This window comes from Larimichthys crocea, chromosome III (assembly GCF_000972845.2).
Source record: "Larimichthys crocea isolate SSNF chromosome III, L_crocea_2.0, whole genome shotgun sequence".
In the NCBI taxonomy this organism is placed as follows: Eukaryota; Metazoa; Chordata; class Actinopteri; family Sciaenidae; genus Larimichthys; species Larimichthys crocea.
In genome coordinates, this window is record NC_040013.1 from 16,422,548 (window position 1) to 16,440,035 (window position 17,488).

The 17,488-nt window shown below is 43.4% G+C and overlaps 1 protein-coding gene across 2 annotated transcripts in view; it reads right to left on the reverse strand.

The window, feature by feature from the left end:
- Positions 1–445: 445 nt before the first annotated feature.
- lzts2a (leucine zipper, putative tumor suppressor 2a) overlaps positions 446–17,488 on the reverse strand; it is a 39,951-nt gene continuing 22,908 nt past the window's right edge. The window contains exons 3-10 of one of the 2 annotated variants that reach the window (XM_019267976.2): positions 17,207–17,253; positions 4,967–5,620; positions 3,032–3,694; positions 2,812–2,934; positions 2,440–2,586; positions 1,667–2,182; positions 1,458–1,562; positions 446–1,332 (exon numbers count right to left, since the gene is read on the reverse strand). In XM_019267976.2, coding sequence (XP_019123521.1) covers positions 1,150–1,332; positions 1,458–1,562; positions 1,667–2,182; positions 2,440–2,586; positions 2,812–2,934; positions 3,032–3,694; positions 4,967–5,587 — 2,358 coding nt within the window. In that variant the 5' untranslated portion in view covers positions 5,588–5,620; positions 17,207–17,253 and the 3' untranslated portion in view covers positions 446–1,149. The remainder of the gene's footprint in view (positions 1,333–1,457; positions 1,563–1,666; positions 2,183–2,439; positions 2,587–2,811; positions 2,935–3,031; positions 3,695–4,966; positions 5,621–17,206; positions 17,254–17,488) is intronic. The other variant, XM_019267977.2, reaches the window with a different exon arrangement.

Consider the following 17,488-nt stretch of genomic DNA (forward strand, 5'->3'; position numbering starts at 1 on the left):
TGAAATCTCCCATGCTACAGTCTGCTTCCTAGTGCTACATCTTTGTAAAATGTAAATGTTTATGTCAGAGCTTGCTACAATGTCTAAATGAGTTGAAACACTGATTGGGGCGCACACAGCATGACTGTTGGTGGTCTACAAAATGTGAGCGGTGTTCAAATAAAGCATTTCCTGCGAACTGGTTTCTGTGTCCTCGACAGTTTAGGAAATGACAGAATAGGATGTCCACATGTAAGCAAACCGAGAAACAAATGTCACAAGTGGTTTGTTTGAGTTTGGTGATTTGCTTCACAAGAGCGACAGAACAGAAGAGAGCAGGAAAGTTGTGCAAAATGATACCATGTTTCCCTTGGTGAGGAGATTGTTTCATTGACGATGATGACCTTTTATACTGCATTTCTCTGTTGTGATAACAATAACAATACATTCTTTTTCAAACACACACTGCTGAGGAAATACGCCTTTTATAATTTGTAAAATGAAATGAACTGCTGATCCTCTCAACACCATAATGTAATATTCAGTGTCGTTTTCCCTTTAGCAGTTACTTGGAGGATGAGTGCGGCGGTGGTTGTTGTTTGTGTCGCCCATGAGCACAGTTTGGACGTGTGATGAGGTCATCATTAAGGTCATCTTTGTTGAAATGGACTGTGTGATGCATCGTGACATGCGTGCTGGTGGCCAGGTCTTTAACCATGTGTGCTACCAAGAAAGGTGTGACTGCGTTTTGACCAGATCGCTGTGCATGTAGTAACTTTTTTGCTTTAAGTTCCCTTCGAGCTTTTCAATACCCTGATTTGAACATGGTCTGAGAAAGAAAAACTTCTTTCGCTGCTTTTGCTCCTCCTGTAAAAGGAAAGAAGTCTTTGTGCTGGCTTTGTAGTGGAATAAAACCCATAGAAAGCTCCGGAAAGGACGCCTCATAGGGATTTATTAGAGTCTGTTAGCAGAAAGTAAGAATGCACCTTTGGGGAGATCTCCCTTTTGACAGTGACAAGTGGTGAGTGCCCGCTCAGTGGTCCAGGTAAAGCCATGTTGAAGGTAGTGCAGTATTTGGCCTGGAGTTCAATGTTTGGTTTACATCCTCAGAGTTTGTTGTTTCCATATTTCTGTGCACATATTACTGTAAGTGTGTGAGTGTTTTTGTTTTTAGATCTCAGTGGCGGTGATTTCCTCAAAGTGGATGTCGTTGCTGCCACTGTGGACCTCGTAGTCCTCCATGTCCCTGTTCTCCAGCTCTAGACTGAGCTCCCTCATCACTCGCTCAAGATCCCGGTTTCGACGGTACATCTGGATGTAGTTCTGCTGCAGTTGCTTCTGGTAGCGGATTACCTGAGAAAGGGAAGTAAAGAATTGTTAAGTAGTTCTATCTTTCATGAAATATATGAATCTGAATGAAAATAACAAAGATTTTAAAGAAATCAGACTCTTTATCCTTCCACTTTTTTTTTTTTTACCTTTTCCTTCTCCTCCTGCCACACCCTTCTCTCATCCTCAAACCGTGAAAGATGCTCCTCACTAGTCCTCCTCTCATACATGAGTTCAGCCTTCAGCCTGTCCACCTGAGAAACAGAGATGTTAGAAACTGCAAACTGGACACAAGTATTATCAGCATAATGTACTTTAGAGTTTCAAATTTAAAGTTGCTCATTAAGCAGAAATATACCTGCTGTCTCAGTCCCAACACTGTTTCTGCATTCTGCCTCTGTGCCTTGGCTTCATCACTCTCTCCTCCCCAGACCAGATGAGTCTCCTCTCCATCGCGGTACACACAGGGACTAGGACCGCCCCTTCCTGCCACGCCTCTACCCTGCTGAAGGGGGAGGCTCATGCATTGGCCCTTCATGGTTGCATTTCCAGGTAGAGACAGTCCATTGTGATTGGACATAGCGTCTCGGAGGCGGGCTGACTCCTCTTCCAAGCGACCCAGTTTTTCCCGGAGCAGCTCCGCTTCGCTCTTGCGCCTCTGTAGTTCGTTCTCGCAGACCTCTAGCTCCAGAGACCGCGTCCGCAGGGCCGCCTGGGCCTCCTGGGATCGAACCTGGCTGGCTTGCAGTTCAGAGCGAGCTTCTCTCAGCTGGGCCTTCAACACTACAATGTCTCCAGCTTTCTGGCTGAGCTCCGACTGGATCTCCTTCAGCTGCTGCTTCAGGAGGGAGATCTCTCCTGACTTCTGACACACCTGAAGGGACAAGAGAAAGTGGTTCAGGGTGACACACTTCGAAATGCTTGTCTCTTATGGCAGATTACAAACTTACACTCTCATGATGTTAATTTAAGCTTTCTAGGTGTCACCTCTTTTGGGGACATTTAAGGATTTAAAGAAGTCAACAGAAGAAAGAGAGATGGGGAACGACAAGCAGCAAACGTCTCCTGCCAGACTCAAGCAGGGATGTTGCAGTTGAGCTAATGCTTTTCCAGTGTCTGACGCTCATTTACCTCCCACTTTGTCTCTTCCAGACGTGGTCCCAGCTGGGTCTGCTCCCTCTGGATGGTGGCACACCTCCTTTCCAGCGTCTCTCTGTCTTGCAGGAGAGAGGAGAAGTCCTCCTGCAACTTCTTTTTCTCTTGCTGTAGTTGAAACACCTGACGAAACACAGCGATATATATATTATTTAAACCCTCAACATAAGAATCTACAGATTCACAACTAAAGCAGAGTACCATTTCAAAATAATGACAGGACATCAACTTTTACAAAACGACTGATTGCGCAAAGGTGAAATAAGCTGCTGCACTTCTTGGTTAGAAATAGATCAGCCAATTTTTGTGTACATGTTTTTTGTAAAGGTTTTTAAATATTCAACATACCTGTAACTGTAACACTTGCTGCGCCCTCTGGGCCTTCTGAGATGCCTGCTTCATCTTTGTTCCACAGCTCTGTCTTAGTTCCTCCATCTCTCTTTCACAGCGACGCTGCTTCTCCTCATACACCTTTCAGAGTATAAGATATGGGTGAGAGGTCAGAGGTTAGTGTTTAATCTGTACTAGCATCATATTTATTCATCTGTGTCTTGGCGGTATGTCTCACCTGGCAGATGGCCGCTTCATTCTCATCCAGATTTTCCCGAAGCTGCTGTAGCTCCAGGTCTCGCTCCCTCAACTTCTCCTCCAGCTCCCTCACCACAGCCTCGTAGCCCTCCACAGGTGGCGACGAGTGGCCACAGGACCCGCTGTCCGACAGGGGCTGCCCGCGCCCACTTAGCGACCCCGAGCCTGTACTCTTGCTGGATGAGGAACGTCCACTATCTGAGTTAGTGTGGCCGTGGCTTCCACCTCCACCTGATGTGTTTCGGCCCAGGCCTGGCCCAGGCTCCAGCTGGCCACCAGAGCCAGACCCAGAGCTGGAGCCCTCACTGGGGGCCAGACTGTAGCCTGTGCTGCTGTGAGTAGGGAGGCTGGAAAGGGAGTTCCTCCCTGAATCTGACATGGAGCAGGACTGGCTGCTCCGAGCATTGCGGCCTCCGCTGTAGGAGTTGCGCTTCCCTTCAGAGCCGGAGCTGCTGCTCCCTCCAATGCCTGTCGTGCCGCTGGCACTGTTGGATCCTCCGAGGGGCAGGAGTAAGTTGAGGCTGGCTTGACTCTCTGACAGACTGCTGCCTCCTGGCCGTGGTGACAAATACTGCACAGAGTGGCGATTCTTGGGAACGACAGGTTTGAATGCTGTAGGACGGATCAGCACTTTCTCCATGTTCTGAAAGTACGAAATTATATTTAAAAAAAAATGAGTGATTGATAAAAGCTAAGCTGTGCTAATTACCAACGGCTGAATAAAACTCATTACAGGGGGGTGAGTGATATGCTGGCAGGTCATCTCTCCAGGCTCGGATAAGTTTAATTTGGTTTAATTGATATTCTTGGGCTTCATTAAGCAATTATCTTAATGATTTTCCTAACATCTAAGATGGAGTGATGGGCAAGAGAGGGAGAAAGTGAAAGAGGACAAAGAAAATATAATTAAAAAGGCAGTGAAACAAAAAGCAGGGAGAAGAGTGGAGGAAGAGACGAGACAAAGGAAGGAGGGGTGAAAGCCCCTTATATGTATATATAACGATTTTCCTCAGGGTTCACCAAACACGTCACTGAATATAAGTGAGCTGTGGCATTGATCATCATGTGTCTGCAAGGTGAGTAGCTGTCAAATGATCCATCTGAGCCTGTCAGGCCAGTGATTAAGCTTTCCTACGGATCAATGGAAATAAATAGCCAATTAGACAGCCGAGGCAATGTGCTGCACATGCCAGCACATGCTGAAGAAATGCTCGTGAGTACAGTTTATATTTCAGGGACAGTGGAGAAAAAGTCCTTGCCATGATATTTAATGTCACAGCAGCACGTATTGTTGAGCTGTAATTAAAGGAGACATTTTTCCATGTTCATCTTTAGGTGGGAGGTCAACTGCACCCATGGGGCTGATAGGGAGTCAGTGTTATAATGATAGGTGCTTAAACACTTCCATTAAGATAGTGTTTCTCCTAAAGCATTTATTAGAGCCAAGGACTTTTGAACATACCTAAATTTGAGGTTTACTTACAGACTTTATCAACGAAGGGAGTTTGCTCAGAAGTTTGAAAGTGGACCTTGAGTTTCAGTAGTCAAACTACGATTTCTAAGGTCAAGTGAAGCCAATGCAGAAGTGCCAAATACTGCAGTTCCTCAAACGGCCACTTGAGGCTACAGAATGAGTTAATCTGTCAATATGTATTGGTCTTGCATTTATCAGTTTAAATATAGCATAGCAATTTATTGTACATGAATATATACAGATAGTAATATAAAATTATTATAAAATATTAACATACAACATGAATAAACAATATTGTTATGAATCCTTTTTTATATTTTGACTGCAAAATCAAGTTGTCATTACAAATCTGGTGCACAAACTATGTGATGATACATCTGTAATAAGCTGATAAGCTGATCAGCCTGGGCAGTTTATTAATTTACAGTCTACCTCTCTTACCTTCTCTAGCTGTCCGGACACTGGGATGAGTTTAGGGGGAGGTCCTCCAATGTTGCCATTCAGAGTCCTGTTGTCTCTTTGATCCTCTGAGTCACTGCAGGGGCTTGCAGCTGCCAGCACTAGGTTGTCGTTCCAGTCTCCGACCACCACCTCATCGTTCACATACCCCAAGTTTTTATTAGTGCCACCACCTACTGCTCCAGTGACTGTTCCACCCCCTGCTCCAGCAGAGTTACCCGGCCGGGGCTGCTTCTTGGTGGGCAGCGGTGGAGGCAGAACCTGGGTCTGGGGATGTGTTTGGTTGCTGATAACCAGAAGCTGCTCCAAGGAGCTCCCGCTGCGGAGGGTGTTATCCTGGAGCCGGAAGCAGCTGGTAGCCGGTGTGGAACGGCGTGACTTGGTGGAGAATTCGCTGGCTGCCCGGCAGTGTCTCTCCTGGTATGTTCGGCCTGATATGAGACTGCTGACAGAACCCATCGCTGTCCCGGAGCTGCAGGGCCCACAGGGACCAGGGCAGGGGCCTGAGGGGGAGTGGGACGATAGCGGCCGGCACTGCTGGACGTCTAGACCTGGATTGGGGTGGTCAGTCACGGTCACAGGTAGTGCCTGAACCAGAGCCATGGCACCCTGACAGCGTCAGACACACCACACACTCTGAAAAGAGAAGAATCACAGGGACAACATGTTTAATTCATACTGTACATGCAACAGAAGTGACTATTACATATGCTCTGTTAGACAGTTGTATCCATGCATACAAAGTTTGTCATCCAACATTCATAAGACATAATACTTCCCTCTGAATGACATCACAACCAAGTTTATGGCCCTTTAGCTCTCTAAAATTTAATGTAGTTCTCCCAAATTATTAATCCTGCTGTTTCTGATTGATGTATAATGCAAAAAAAAAAAAAAAAAAGTGTATACTCAGGGATCACAACATAGGCCTACACCAAAAGAGCTGGCACTAGGACCCAGCAAACACTGCTGCACTGTGGGGGAAACCATTGACAATATATATAGAAACCAGTGCAACACAGCAGTATGGATCGTGGGCTGCACAGCCACACATAAAGATAAAGTGATGACATGATGAAAACTGATACCTACAAGCTAAACATCTTTAAAATAGCTCAGAGACACCAGTAGCTGTTACAATATGACTATTACTGACCACCAGCTGGTTTTGCTCTGTTAAGTTTATTAACTAAGTCGTATTTTCCACACAGAGTTACCTAGTTACAGCTACCTAGGACAGTGGGACAAAAACATTGTAACTTGAATAGGTCTTTCCAACAGTCTAACGATGGCTGGATTCCACCTACTGTACGTGTCCTAGTTTCAGGACTCTACTGTTTCACTTGAATGGAAAGAGAACATCATTTAAGTCATCTGTTACACTTGTGCTTTTCCTCTATGACAAGCCAAAATGTCTACTGCCCCTAAATTAATTTCTCAAGTAAGTCGTAACAACTGTAACGTAACACAGAGTCTGCATAAATGATAAGCAGTGGTTTTGTTTTGATAATTTGGCATTGGTTTCCTCATATTTATTTCATTATGGAGCTGTGATTCTAGTGTATTGTTGTATTGCAAGTAGCAAATGTAGCATGCTGACACACTAAACTAAGATGGTAAACATGGTAAATTATAACTAAACATCAGCATGTCAGCAGTAGTACAAGTACAGCAGAAAACAAGAGAGACGGCGGACATTTTGACCGGTCATAGCAGGAGAGGTGTTAACAGTAAATAACAATGGCTCTATTCAAGTCACGACAGCGTGACTGTGTGAGCCAGCATGCAAAATAAACTGAAACTGTAGCAGCTAAATGGAATTCAGCCATCATTCATTGTATTATTTACACCTGTGCTTTCTCTACTGTAGATATAATATGCTTTAGCTCAACATGCAACATAAACGCCACGGTTTTTGCAGGGTGCTGTCAGTTGCTAATGTAATTTGTGCCTAGCATCTCATCCGCGTGTTAAAAAGATTGTGAATGAGACTCATTGTGTGGTGAATAGCTTTACTGTCAGCATTGAATTAAGGGCTAATCATGTTGTCGCATGCTTTAATTGTTTATATTAAAATGATTTAATAAATAATCTTTAATATTCGTTTCATTATTACAATGTGACAGATTTACTTTACACTTACTACAATTAAAAACCTTGAAGCCAAATTATGTATTGATTTCAGGCCTGTTGCCACTCGCAAAACTCATTAGCGTCAGCTATTTTTCATCCGTTTTCATCTGAAACACCTCCTCAGACCTCCCCTAAAGTAAAGGCTTATCCCTAAAATACACTCCATCTTTGGTGACGCTACTGCTAACTGTCAATGTCATTAATGAGACAGAAAAAGAAAAAAAAACAGAGGCTGGATTTAGTATAGACAGAGAATGAAACAGACAGAGGGAGACAGAATGAGTCACGGTCATCACCATCTGCAGCTGCTCTGTGATTTTCCTGAATGTCCCTGTCTGAACCTGGTGAGCAGTCGTCTTTGTGCTACATCTAAAGAGGTTTGAAAACTACTGGCTTCACTGTTTCGTGATCACAATGCACACACGCCTATCAAAGAATCTTTGAAGAAATGAATAGCCTCACTTTTGTCACTATTTTTAGAATGAGAAACACGAGTACATATTAACACAGTAAGCGGCGGCAGATTTAGTCGCCCATTTGCAGATAGTATTATCAGTGTTAGTGGCCTGAGGTGGACAGAGAGTGGACACATCCTCAGTCTTTCGTGCCAAGCCCAGATCTGTCTGGCCAAGTGGAATAATCCATGCCTGTTATGGTTGCACATTGTCTGCCAAGACTAACACAATAATACAGAGTGATATAAAAGGAAATGGTTGCATCAACAACACATTATTCAAGTCAGTCCTGAATAAAAAAATAGTCCAGTCAGACAGTGGAGTGATAGAGAGAAAAACACATGAACAAGAGGAGTTTTTGTTTTGTTCACTGAAGCACGATTTAACCAAATGATTAGATCAGATTGCAGTTTGTTCCTCTGAAATATGTACGCTGCAGACTTTTTCACTTTCACAACTCAACACAAGACCGGAACGAAATTGCAAAACAAAAGCTTTTATTCTGGTTGCCTCTGGGATCCATGCTCCAAATGAAGTGGTTGCTGGACTGTCAGATGGAGTATGTTTAAATCAAACTAGTTTGTACAGTGTCATCCGACCAAAAGTGTTTACAAAAAGGGGATAATTTGTCTTGTCGTTGAAGCCATTCGTAGTGTTGTAGTTCAAATCCTGCCTATTTTCTCACCCATGCACGCTTGGCTAATCACTACCTACAGTGAGTGTGGTTGTCTGATAGTCTGTTTGGAAAGGTTTTTGTGTTTTATGGATTCTCAGTTTTGTACAGTTTGTCATCTGCAGGTCTCGAATTTCCGACGTCGGAAAGTTGTCGGAGGTTTTCAAAGATCCAAGAAGCACTTTGTTTGAAGCATGTGCTGACACTTTTAGTCCGACCATATTTTTAGCTTTTCTCCACAGACAATCCAATAAAACCATGCATGGGTAGTGATGTTCAGGTGTGCAGAGATGAAGAAGTATGTCGGATTTGAACTTCAATGCAAGATAATACCATGAATGCCTTCCAGGAGAGAGTGCAAAAGTCCCCATTATCCCCATTTGCTTTTGACTGTGACCCACCATGAATACTTTTGCCTTTAGATGTGGTTGGATGACATACATACTGAACTCTTTAGATGTATGCAAAGGAAAAATACATAAAAAATAATAACATTCAGAAAGATGGAGGAGAGTATGGTTTGTCAGTCTGAGATATGACACTGATTGATACTTGTCATTATATTTAACAAACTAATTGTGATAACTTATGGTGATTTTAGGTTCAATCATTCAGCACTACATGGGAATTGAAGAAAAAATATATGGGATAGGTTTGATTATTTCTTAATAATCACCCTGCAGTGGTTTAATTCCAGCCAGTTGACTCTACGCTGACTAAACTATGAGCAGGTCTGTGAGTGCGTGACAAGGAGTGAGGGGGAGTGAAAGAGAGGAGACAGACTTCATGAGTACACATGAATCAAGGAGATGAAGATATGTGTGGTATGTGATCACTTCCCATGCAAAAATGATCACGCCTCACAGCCTCCTTTCACCTTTTATTCAGTCGTTCCCACCTCTTCTCACTCCCAGCCCCAACAAGGACCTCTCAGGGAGGTATAATAGAATTAACAACCATCTGAGACCGTCAACTGTGACCCCCACCCCACCCCTCAAGCCCTAACCCTGCGACCCCCTGATGAGTGGAGGGGGAGCTGGTCTGATTCCCTCCTCCCACCCCTGTGACCTCCAAGGGTCTGGTTTTGTTCTGGCTACTCAGGCAACAAATCCCAAAAGCTAATTTCCCCCTCTGATGTTGCTCACTGGTTGTTTCTTAAAGTTATTGAAGTCCTCCTCTCCTCCCCTTCTTGGCTGCATTCCTCTGACAAAGTGAAAATACTTTTACCGTCCCTCCAACTGCCCTCGCCGCTTCCTCCACCTTCCTCATTACATACATCCTCCTCTGCTGTCAGCAGCGCAAGACAGGCAGAGAAAAACCAGTCATCATCACTAAAAATAGAAAACATCTCAAGTGCCTCAAATCATTCTGATAGTCTTTCATGAGGCGTTTCTTTCGGCGAGGCATTTGATTCGATGTTCAAAAATAAACTCCAATACTGTTGCAGCCAGCTATTATGGGGTCAACCTGAGGCCACTTTATACCGCATCCTGACGCTCTAAAACTATTAAATGATGCTGAATGGCTTAAAGGCAGCCTCTCAGCTTCTGACAGGGAACTGTAAATACACCAAGCGGTTGTGAGAGTTTACCCTCCACATGCCACCAACAGGCCTGGGATGAGTAAGAGCAGGACTGACAGAAGAAAGAGGTTCCCAGGTAGCTCTCTAACAAGATCCAGAAGTGGGGTCTGTGACGGGGAAATAATCCCGTTATGATAAGTCTGTTAATAATGCCAGTATTACCCAGGAGAGGAAGCCCATTATTCCGCAGCAGATCACCCTTTGCAATCACACGCAACCTCCAAGCTGTTCCGGAGACTATGCTGTGCTCAGGACAGAGTTAAAAAAGCGAAATTAGGGCAAAAGAAAGAGAAGTGGGTTCAGAGGCGAGAACACAAAGGCGTCCTGGGTGGGGGTGAAGGTTGGGGAGGTTTAGGAAAATTCCAATACCAGGTAGTCCAAAGAGAGGCTGCAAAGCGGCCTGAGCTTTTGGGAGCACTGGGCATCTATAATCCTGTCATTATTTGGCTAGTGGACAGACACCGAGGTCTGAGCACCTTAAGATCTCCTAGCAGGGAAATCAAATGTGAAGGCAGACGTCTACTATCTGAACCATCTCCTCTACTGCTGAGCACTGAACGTATTACTTGTGTCAGTTTTCTTTCCTCTCTTTTATCATCTTCTTTCCACACGTCTTCCTCTTTTAGATGTTGAAACGATAAGAGATAAAGAGCAACGAAAAAAGGCGGCTGAAATCTACACTGCCCTTTCAGCTATCATTGTGAAACCAAGCTGAAACGTCCTCAGTCCTGTAAAGCCAGAGAGGTTAAGGCTGCAAAGTGTCACCATTTGCAGCAGCTAGATTGCAGCAGATTTTTTGTGGACGGCTGTGTGGATGTTTTTTGAAACTACAAACTCGCAAAGTGTGATGCTAGTTACTGTGTTTATGCTTGGTGTCCATGTACGGACATCTAAACAAATCCAATGTTTCCAATGTGCTACAGGCACGATGAACTTGTCAACTTGAAGAGCAACACAACAAATCATGACAAAATACAAGTGAGTTTTTATTATTCAATATTTAATCTACAACATGTCCAATTTTTGGACATGCTATAGATTGGACATACAGCTATATGAAACACTACAAAATACATATTTTATAATTAAAAAACAAAGGAAAACAGCAAATCCTAAAATTGGGAGAAGGAGAAACCAGTTTACTCAATTAAAACTCTCAAATTTCTGTAACTTGACTTTTATGTTTATTTATTTTTGACACATTATCACCTTATATGTGGAGGCTACTACTCGGTGCATCTAAATTCAATATTCTCTCTCTTAGCTCTGTTTTTAGTCTCCTGAACACCTGAAAGAAATATCGCTAACTGTGTCTGTCTGCTGTTTGGTGCTGAGAAGAGAGTCTACAGCCAGCTTGCTACTGGTGAAAACTATGAGAACAGCATTAAGTAGAGTAAAACATTGAAGTTGCAGGCCGTAAAACCAAAACAGTAAGCTGAAAGATGCTAAAACGCGCAGTAGCACTGAGAAGAACTGCAGAGTTGGGTGGTAATTCTCTGTGGGTTCATCACTACAAGCCTTGATCCATTGTTAATATGCAAATATTGATTAGTGCAGCTTTAACCACTTTTACCATCTTCCTGATGAACTGTGATGTTTTTAGGGTCTTCCACCTCCTTCCTCCACTTTCATCCCTTTTTCCTGCTCTTGACTATTTTCACCCACATCCCTTTCCTCTCTTCTTTGTTTCCTGTGCTGTATTATTGCTCCATTGCTCTCCTGTCACCATTTTCCACTTTTCCACCCCCCACTTTCCAACAACTCTCTGCTCGATGGGTTCTGCAGCTAGATTTTCATCTTCCCCTTCTTTAACAGCAACACCACAGCGTGACTAACCAAAGGCGAAGCCAGTGTGAAGACGAGAGCAACAGGTGGAAGGCATAAAATTGTCAGATCAGGGCAGTCACTGTATGAACGAGGACAAAAGTATCAGCATGCAAGCGATAATAAGAACCATTCATAAAATACCTTTGTATAATGTTTCTTTAATGGGTGGTCACTCCCCAGTAGAGTCTCACTGATCATGAAAACAGTCAGCTGCACCCAAACACATTTAGTTTACAAAGTAAAGTAGGATATTTCAAGAGTGCGGCAAGTTAAGAGCATGTTCAGACCAGCAGAAATATTCCACTTTGGTATACAGAGCTTGGGTGGCCTTGATTAATCCTGAGACCAGTGAGCCCAGTGGCTGGAGATAGTGAGAAAGGCAGAAAGACAGACAGAGAGTGAAGTAGAAAGACTAGGTGAGTCACAGTAATCCTCTGCGGTTGCTAACAAAAGAAAATGCACAAGTACGGGCAAGGCAGCAGCACACTGACACACACCATACCTCTATAAGACAATCAGTCCACACCTAATCTACTCTCCAATTTATTTGTCACGCATCTATTCAGTGAAACTCCGCAATAAAACTTCAAACAGGCAAGAATATAGTCTTGGAGTGAAGTCAACCGATTCCACTGTAAAATGAGAGAAGTCTTTTAATGTTGTGCCAGATGACCTGAGGTTATAATATGCCTCCATTCCAACACAATGACTGTCTGTCTGAGTGGTCGCTCACTGTCACCTACCCCCACATGGCTTGGCTTTAAAGTCTCGCACTGTGATTGAGATTGCCGAATGCATACAAACCTACTCAGTCCTCATTAACCCATCGCCTCAGTGCCAAGTCTCCTTTCACTCAAACCAGAGAGATATTGTCCTCTTTGGCAAAGTAACATGGTTGACATTGTAGCTGAACAAAAGTTGTGAGTTCTTGCGTCCAGACTGCTGCAGAGCTCTGACTTTATTAAACCAGGTTTCTGTGGTGACACAAAAGGAGAAATAAGGTTTCTGAAAAAGTGAGTCTGTGCAGCAGTAATTGGCAACAGGTCCTCCCACAGTCCAGGTTTTTCCCCCTTTCTCCTCTTTTACAACCAATGTGTTGCTGTTGCAGACTTTAGCTTCTCCCTCTGTTAGGGAGCGTTACAGCGGAGGCCCACATTTTTCATGCAAGGGGAAAATAAGATAGAGAGACAGGAGGAGTGGGAAAAAGATGGAAGGAAGAAAGAAAAAGAATAAGTGAATGGATGAATGAGTGAGTGAGATTTGTGTTTGTGTGTGTGTGTGTGTGACAGTCTGACAGCAGACAGGTTGGTCTTTAGCATCTCAAAGCATCTGGCCTCAATTCAGACATGAGAGGCTGCTGGAGAGTGGGGTGACTGAAGCTTGGGTTTTTTTGTTTTTTTTCTCTATTACAGACACATAACTGCAGAGAAACTCCCCGTGGGGGGTTGACAGAGAGAGCAGCCAGTAATCTATTGAAATTGGATCACATGAAAGTAGCGACACAGCCCCGTAAAAAACACTATGGTCATTTGGGGACACAAACTGCCAATCACATGCTTATTTATGGGTCCAGTGTGTTGCTTTTACAATGTTTAGTTTTATTCATGAGCTGTCCTTTTAGTACCTCCACAGAGTGTCGGCTGACTAAAGAAATTAAGGTTGCATGCACATTTTGTGAATGTAAAATCCTTCCCATAAGACAAAGCATATGGTTGTGTCTACGTAAAGCTTTGCAAGGCTGTAAATACTTAATCACTGTAAGGAGGTTATACTCAGTTTTATTAACATGGGGGCTGGAATCGTCATTTTTTGACAGTTTTTGAGTTTCAGCAATGATACGCAAACATTTTTTCCCATGTAATTGAACTAAAAATAGCTACAGACACCAGTGATAAACAAAAGGAAGTTCATGCAGCCTACAATCCAGTCCAGAAGTCAACAATCTTTCAATGGTCATGCTACATTTTTAGAGTTTCTTCAATAACTTACTTTGTGATATACAGTGTGAATATGCTTTTCTACAAAATACCTCCTTAAAAAAAATTAATTTACATGTTTACATGTTATTTTATGTTTGTTTAATCTGTACAAAAACATGTGAAAGTATAAAATGATGAGGTGCACATACATTTCAGTTTGCACCAAAAAGTACTGAGCCTCCACACAAAGTCCTAAACAGCACTGATGAGTGTGGGTTTACAGTCAGCTGGCATAGGAGGAAATTGAGGTAACAGCATGTGAAAAAGGGGAAGATCTGGCTGACATTCCTGGTCCGTTCCAACTAAATGTTGAATTTTCCAGGAGATTTTCCAGCCACTGACAGTTATCCAGCGGCGGTCAGTGGTCAGACCCGCAGACACTGGAAATACCAAGAATGCCAGTGGTAGAGACACAGGGATTAGTCTGGCCAGTGGACTACTGTTTGTCAGGATCAATGACCAGCTCAGCCTTAACTCTTTGACTTGGACTTAATACAATAATTTGGGGGCAGCTACAATTTCTTATCAGCGCATTAGCTAGTCATTTTGTTTTGAGTGTAGCATGGCATTTGCTGGAGTGCGTTCTGGAAAATCCAGGTGTTCAGGCTGTCCCTGACTTCTCATTGTCCCAAATGTGGAGAGAAGATTAAAGTTTTCCCTCCTAAACTTCCCTTCCTTCCCTCCCTGCTGTTTTGGCTTTATGAACAGTGGAGGGCCATTGTTTCAGTTTAACAGAGGGCAGAGAGCAGAGAGAAGGGGCCTGCTATCTCACACTGAAAACAACAACACTTTGACTGACAATGAGACCCATAATGCCAGAGAGAACGCAGAGGGGGGCTGTGACAGTGAGTCTTGATTGTCAGAGAGCTGTTTAACATACCACCAGGCTTCAGGGAGGAAAAATAGGCCAAAATATCTGAACTGTCTCATCAAGGTGCTACAGCTTTTAAAGGAAATCACTGATCATGGAAGTATGAAGCCGAATATAACACACACAATGCCACCTACACACACACATACTCAGTTCTCCTAACTACAGCCAGGCAAATGACTTCCACAGCAGCTATTACATAAGCAGCGACGCCTCTGTTTAACTGTGCCAGCCACGATGTATAATTCACTTGCACTCATCTGAGAAAATATCTGACATGGCAAAGAAGGCACATGTGCAGACGTATTCAGACGTACGGTCCGTGCCGCTGTAAACTGAAGAAAGATGGAGGGGGGGGACAGACTGGTGTGGAAAACACTCATTCAGCAAACTGAACAGAAGCCAGGCCGACTTCTAATCTCTCGCTGTCTCTTGGCCTTCCTGTGTTTCTGTCGCTGTCTTTCAGTCTCCCTTCTTCAGCCTTCCACAGCGCTTCTCAGCTAGAGGCTTTACATAAATACCTGGCATGACATTAAGCTCGACGGGATCACTGCAAGATAATGGAGCAGAGATTTAACCTGAATACAGTTTTGAATCCTTCATCGAATCTTTTGGGTTAGTTTTTTTTTGACGGGGAATGAAGATATCTTAGTTAGGAAATATGTATTGTTTTTATTTAAGTCACACATTTTCTATTTTGCTCAAAGAGAGTAAGACTTCTCACTGCTCTGTTGTATTCATTCCTGACACAGCGTTTGCTCCTCAATGGGGGCTGTGCTACAGTTGCAGAAGTAAAAAAACAAACAAAAAAAAACAACACAGTGGAAATATTAATTCAGCAAATATCATCTCAATAAATTGCAGACTTTTCTGCCCTTAAAGTTACCTGAACTGTTGTTGCGCTGCTACAGGTCACAGAATCTGAGGGGTCACAAAATACAGTGCAGCCCTCGTCCTCCTCAAGCTATCAAATGTCTCAAGTTCTTTCTTTAACATAATGGACGGTAGATAAATATTTAAGCAAAGTACTTATCCTTTAAACTACAAATACTGTATCACTTTCACTTGTTTTGTTGTGTATCATCAGTTCTTTGTTTCTTTTCAGATGCCTATAGTGGCATCAGAAAGAGGCACTAGTATTTTAGCAAACTGGATCTAAAATGTAAACTGTGATGAGAACCGAATCCTAAAAGAAAGAGGGCCTAAGTGGATGGAAAACCAATTTGAAGTTACTATCTTTTAATACTGCACATGCACACTCAGGAAGCATGAGTCAACGTGGCTGGAAAGGGTTACGTATGTAACCTGCAACACGTGACACACATTTACCTCATTTGTTTTGTTCAGAGTAGATGAGGTAACCCATCTTCAGCCTGTCCCCTCTCTTGCTCCCCCTCCACGTCACCCCTTGAGTTAAATCTTAAGTCAACGTTTGCGTCTTGACACCTGCCCGTTTACAGCCGCTGTGTTTATAGAGTGAGACGTCACTGCCTCTAACTTTGCCAAAATGCAGTTGGGGTAATTACAGTCTTCTCTCCAACGTGCTCTCAAATGAAACCTCAACATGTCACAGTCAAACAGACAGCTACTACAAAAGAGTTGAGTGAATGGACAGCCCTCTGACTATAAACATATCTGCTGACACATCGCTCCTAGGCCATAACAAAGTTGATGAGAAACTACAATATGTGGCCCAAGGCGCACGAGGAGTCTTGTAATTACACGAAGCCAGACGAGAAACAACAGCAGCCTGTATCTCCCAGAGTGCTTCGTCATCAAAAGAAACACAAAGATCTCCTTTGAGTCTTCTGGATAAATAAAAACTTCCGTACGGGTCACACTTCTGAGATGCAGCCTAATTGTCTGGTAGAAATATATCTGCTGCCTCATGATCCTCATTGTTAGTTTGTGTGCAGACAGATTGAATAACACCTTCCTCCCCCTCCTTCTCCTTCGTCGTCCTCCAGGCCAACTGTCCAGAGGGTGGGACAGATTTCCTAAAGGCTGAAATTTCAAATCAATACTCCAACAGTCTGTAATGGGCAGATTACCTCAGGTGAGGATTAGAAACTCCTGGGCTCACACACTGCCAAAAACTCATCACCCCACCTCAACAAATCCAAGCTATCAGCTCTGTTTGTCCCTGCTTGTGCAGGCCCAAAGTCTCCGGTCATCGAGAGTAGTTCCAGTCGTAACAACTTTAGTAAACTAAGTTAAAGTCAATGCCAGTTATCTGACTCTGAATCACCCAGCTGCCTTCAAAATGACTGGAAACCAACATTTTCAGGGCTTCTTTATCATTATTTAACCATTCACGTCTCAGTTTAAACAGATTTTAGAAGTCCTCACCAACTTTTTGGCCTTCGCTGGCATTCCTAAACTAGTTTCCAATCCTGTTAAAATCAGTGTTTCCATGTGAACAGGCCTCCCGAGCAACTTTTGTCTCAAACTCTTTCCGTTACACACCTTCCATTATTGCCATTTCCGCAACTGACACCCTCTTAAGTGGTTTCACACCGACTCAAGTGCTCATGAATACAGTTTCCTCAAGCAAAAATTTGTCCTCATGTAAACAAAGCCAAACTGGGATAAAGGGCAGTGTAAAAAGAGAGGCTGAGTTTGGAGAATTCAAGACAGACACACACTTATGCAGACACATGCACCAACACACACAAACTCTCTCTTTCTCACCACACACTCACCCCAATGAGAGCCCTGCATCGCTGCCTCCACTTGTCTCCGTCTCTCTCTTGGAAAAAAAAAAAAAAAAAAAAAAAAAACCCTCTCTTGAAAAAAAAAAAAAAAAAAAAAAAGTAAAAATCACTCCAGTCTCTGCTGGCTCAGATCCTTCCTGTCTCTCCTTCTTTTTCCCCGTCGTCTACCTTTTCTCTGAAAACAATCCAGCTTCCGTGCTTCGTTGCCTCTGCGCCGCAGCAGGACTTCATATCCCGACACGAGGACTTTCAAATGGAAGCCCCCTTATT